The 3631-nt window shown below is 43.7% G+C and overlaps 1 protein-coding gene across 1 annotated transcript in view; it reads left to right on the top strand.

Annotated features, from left to right (window-relative positions):
- The window catches only part of dvl2 (dishevelled segment polarity protein 2), a 15371-nt gene that overhangs the window by 10074 nt on the left and 1666 nt on the right, over window positions 1–3631 (top strand). The window contains 9 exon segments of the mRNA XM_020611330.1: window positions 8–74; window positions 238–307; window positions 469–608; window positions 955–1031; window positions 1126–1193; window positions 1295–1429; window positions 1769–1900; window positions 2461–2637; window positions 3403–3629. Of these exon segments, the coding sequence (XP_020466986.1) occupies window positions 8–74; window positions 238–307; window positions 469–608; window positions 955–1031; window positions 1126–1193; window positions 1295–1429; window positions 1769–1900; window positions 2461–2637; window positions 3403–3629 (1093 nt within the window).

Genomic DNA, 3631 nt, shown 5'->3' with positions numbered 1-3631 from the left:
AGCAGAGCACAGCATCCAGGCTTCTTAAACGGCACCGTCGACGCAGGAAACAGCGCCCCCCACGCCTGGAGAGGGTATGTACAGACCCCTGTGATAGCATCTGTCTGCTCATCTATTTGAGTGATTGCTCTCTGCTGCTCTTCGCTGAAATAACTAATTACAGAGTGGAACACTTCTCTGAGAACGTGTGTTTGTAAGCGAATCTCATAGTGTGATTTCTCTGGTTTTTGATGCCAGACCTCCTCCTTCAGCAGTGTGACCGACTCCACAATGTCCCTGAACATCATCACCGTCACTCTCAACATGGGTCTGTACACTCCTGATCTTTTTAATTCTGGTCTCTGAACCTCATTTTCTGGGAAGTCTAGCAAAATTTTTAATTTATAGTCAAATATTGCACTTATCAATTTTATTTAACCAATTACCGCAGCGTACTGTTAACACTATAGTGATTTCTCAACAATACAGAGAAGTACAACTTCCTGGGCATCAGCATCGTGGGCCAGAGCAATGAAAGGGGTGATGGAGGCATCTACATTGGCTCCATCATGAAGGGAGGCGCTGTGGCTGCAGACGGACGCATAGAACCTGGTGACATGCTGCTACAGGTGAGGAGGGATAAAGCCTTAATCCTAAACCAGAGGGAATGTTTGTATTTTTTTGTGAAATGACTGTTTTTAGGTGAGTGATGTGCAGCAAAAACACTGGTGTAGCTTTTTAGGTTTGTGGACATTTTGAGACCCATTTCAGGATCTTTTCCAGCAGTTTCCCAGCTTTGGAGCAACTCACTGTTCTGTATGAGCACTTGTGTATAAATTAGGGCATTTTTTTTCCCAGCTTTGGAGCAACTCACTGTTATGTATGAACACTTGCGTATAAATTAGGGCATTATAGGGTTGTGGTTGTGTGTCAGTATGACTAAAACCTTTTCCTTGTACTTTGATGCTTACTAAGGTTAATGACATTAACTTTGAGAATATGAGCAATGACGACGCTGTACGGGTGCTGAGAGAGATTGTACACAAGCCAGGGTGAGTTGTTCCCTCATGTTGAACATAATCAGAGCTAAATGTTTGCAAACAGATTTTAAATAGTGTGGATTTCTGATTGTTTTGTGTTTGCCAGACCCATCATCCTCACGGTGGCTAAGTGCTGGGACCCTTCACCTCAGGGCTACTTCACTCTGCCTCGTAGTGAGTACGGCCCTGCCTCATACCCACTGTCAAAAAGGCCTTTCTGTAGCTGATGTCAAGGTCAGTGAAACTTTCCTTATCTCGTTTTTTTTTTTTTTAAGATGAGCCGATCCGGCCCATCGACCCAGCAGCCTGGGTTAGCCATTCTGTGGCTATGACCGGAGCCTACCCTCCCTACCCAGGCAGCTCCTCCCTCAGCACCATCACCTCTTCTTCCTCCGTCACCGAGACTGAACGTGAGAGCCTTTTTCCATAATATCCTTTTTTTGTGCTGTATTTCACATCTTCTCTTTATTCTCAGCTCTTTCACAACCTTGGCAGGTTCTTCTGTTAGTCTGTAAATGTTCAAGGCCTGATTGATCTTCATGATTGGAAAGTATCTTTCTCCCCTAATGACATTAGAAGAAATCATCTTCCACATCTGTCTTTCTGCCCTTGTCGCTGCTGTTTACTGCTCTCCTCTTCAAAGTCTTTTTGTCTTTGACCCAGTTCTGATTCCATCTGTCATTTATCCCCACACATCACCACTTCTTCTCTCTCAAAGTCTCCTAAAGCGCTCCTCCCTCTCTCCACAGGTTTTGATGACTTTAACTTATCGCTACACTCTGACATGGCATCGGTTGCGAAGGCCATGGCCTCACCAGAGTCAGGTCTGGAGGTCAGGGACCGCATGTGGCTTAAAATCACCATCCCCAATGCTTTCCTCGGTAAGAAAAAAAGTGGAAACAAGTCAAATAAAAGAAGTTTCACGAACTTTGCTGAACCTCACAGGGCAGGCCTTAAGTTCCCAGAATTAAGACTGTGTTATTTGTGGGAAGGAGAAAGTCCCTAAAGTACCAACATGAGTCCTGTTGTGACTGGAAACATCTGCTGAATTGAAATCACCTGGGACTGAATCACAAGGACAAATTATGTAAACTACATGTTTGTGCTCTTTGAAATGAAAGTTTTAGGTCGTCTTCAATTTGTCTGGCATTTCATTCTTAACACATTCAGAAACCATCAGCCTGCAGGTCGACAGGCATTCAGAATAATAATAGTTAAATCGCTATCCAGTGTATAGAAATACTACTAATAATGTTTTAACTACTTAAAAACAGCCTTAGGAAGTTTTTCCCAGATTTTATCTTGTGTGATTAATTGTAGACTTTTACACACTAATGCTTTGCAGTGGTGCCTCTTGATGAAAAGACTGGCATAGAACTCCCTTTAAGATCATTTAAGTTCTGTTTTAGTTTACTATCCTTGTACCTGTATCCGCTGCCAGGCTCGGACCTAGTGGAGTGGCTGTTTCACCACATCGAGGGATTCCAGGACCGTCGTGAAGCCAGGAAATATGCCAGTAATCTGCTGAAGGCTGGCTTCATTCGACACACTGTCAACAAAATCACCTTCTCTGAACAATGCTACTACGTGTTTGGAGACTTAAGTGACTGTGAGAACTGTGAGTAACTGGAAACATTGACATCAAAGAACAAGTTGCATCAATGTGCTGAGTATGAGACTTAATCACATTTGGCAGACAGGCCTTTTGCAGGGGTCGGATGGGACATTTCAGTTGTGGATGGATTTCTAAAATCTCTTGCCAAACCTAAACCTGGACTTTCTAGGAGTGCTTGATTTAAAAAAAAAAAAAAAATCCCAACAAACTGCTCAAGGTGCAGCAGTGTAGCAACCAGCTATTGACGGTTCAGTTGTCGTGGCCTGTCCCTCCCTGATCATTTTCCTGGGTGCAGTCTGACTTTTCTGGTTTCTAATGCATGTGAAGATAAGTGGGTACATGTCAAAGTGTAACAGACACAACAAAAAGTAGGGATGTACCGATGCCACTTAATGGCAACCTCACGCTGGTTGAGCAGGTTGTTTGGCAGTGGAGAAGAAATTAATAAGTAATTAGTCCAAGGTTTTAAGGTAATTTGGACTGCTATATTTTATTTAATGACAATCAGAAATTAAATATCATGAAAAAAAATTCTAAAGTCACTGCGCTTTATGGTAATTAAAATATTTATAGTAAAAACATTGTGTTACTGTTAAGTATTTGAGTATTTGAGTACCCAAATGTAAATACTTGTAGCTGGTCTGAAAAAAGTGGCATCTGTGCATCCCTAATAAAAACAAAGATGTGTAATGAGCGTCTGTTGTGGATAACATTTTGAATCTGCAGAAATGGTAACGTTTGTCTGCCATTATTGCTTTCTCCTCCCAGACATGGCCAACCTGGCCCTGAATGACAATGATGGCTCCAGCGGGGCCTCAGACCAGGACACCTTGGCCCCTCTGCCACTCCCTGGGGCCTCCCCATGGCCCATGATGCACACCTTCCCCTATCAGCCCTACCCTACACATCCCTTCTCCAGTCAGCCGCCTCCGTACCATGAGCTCACCAGCTACAGTTATGCCCCCGGCAGCGCCGGCAGCCAGCACAGCGCAGGGGA

Source organism: Monopterus albus, unplaced genomic scaffold, assembly GCF_001952655.1.
Source record: "Monopterus albus unplaced genomic scaffold, M_albus_1.0 scaffold112.1, whole genome shotgun sequence".
Taxonomy (NCBI): Eukaryota; Metazoa; Chordata; class Actinopteri; order Synbranchiformes; family Synbranchidae; genus Monopterus; species Monopterus albus.
This window is presented reverse-complemented; position numbering and strand designations above follow the sequence as displayed.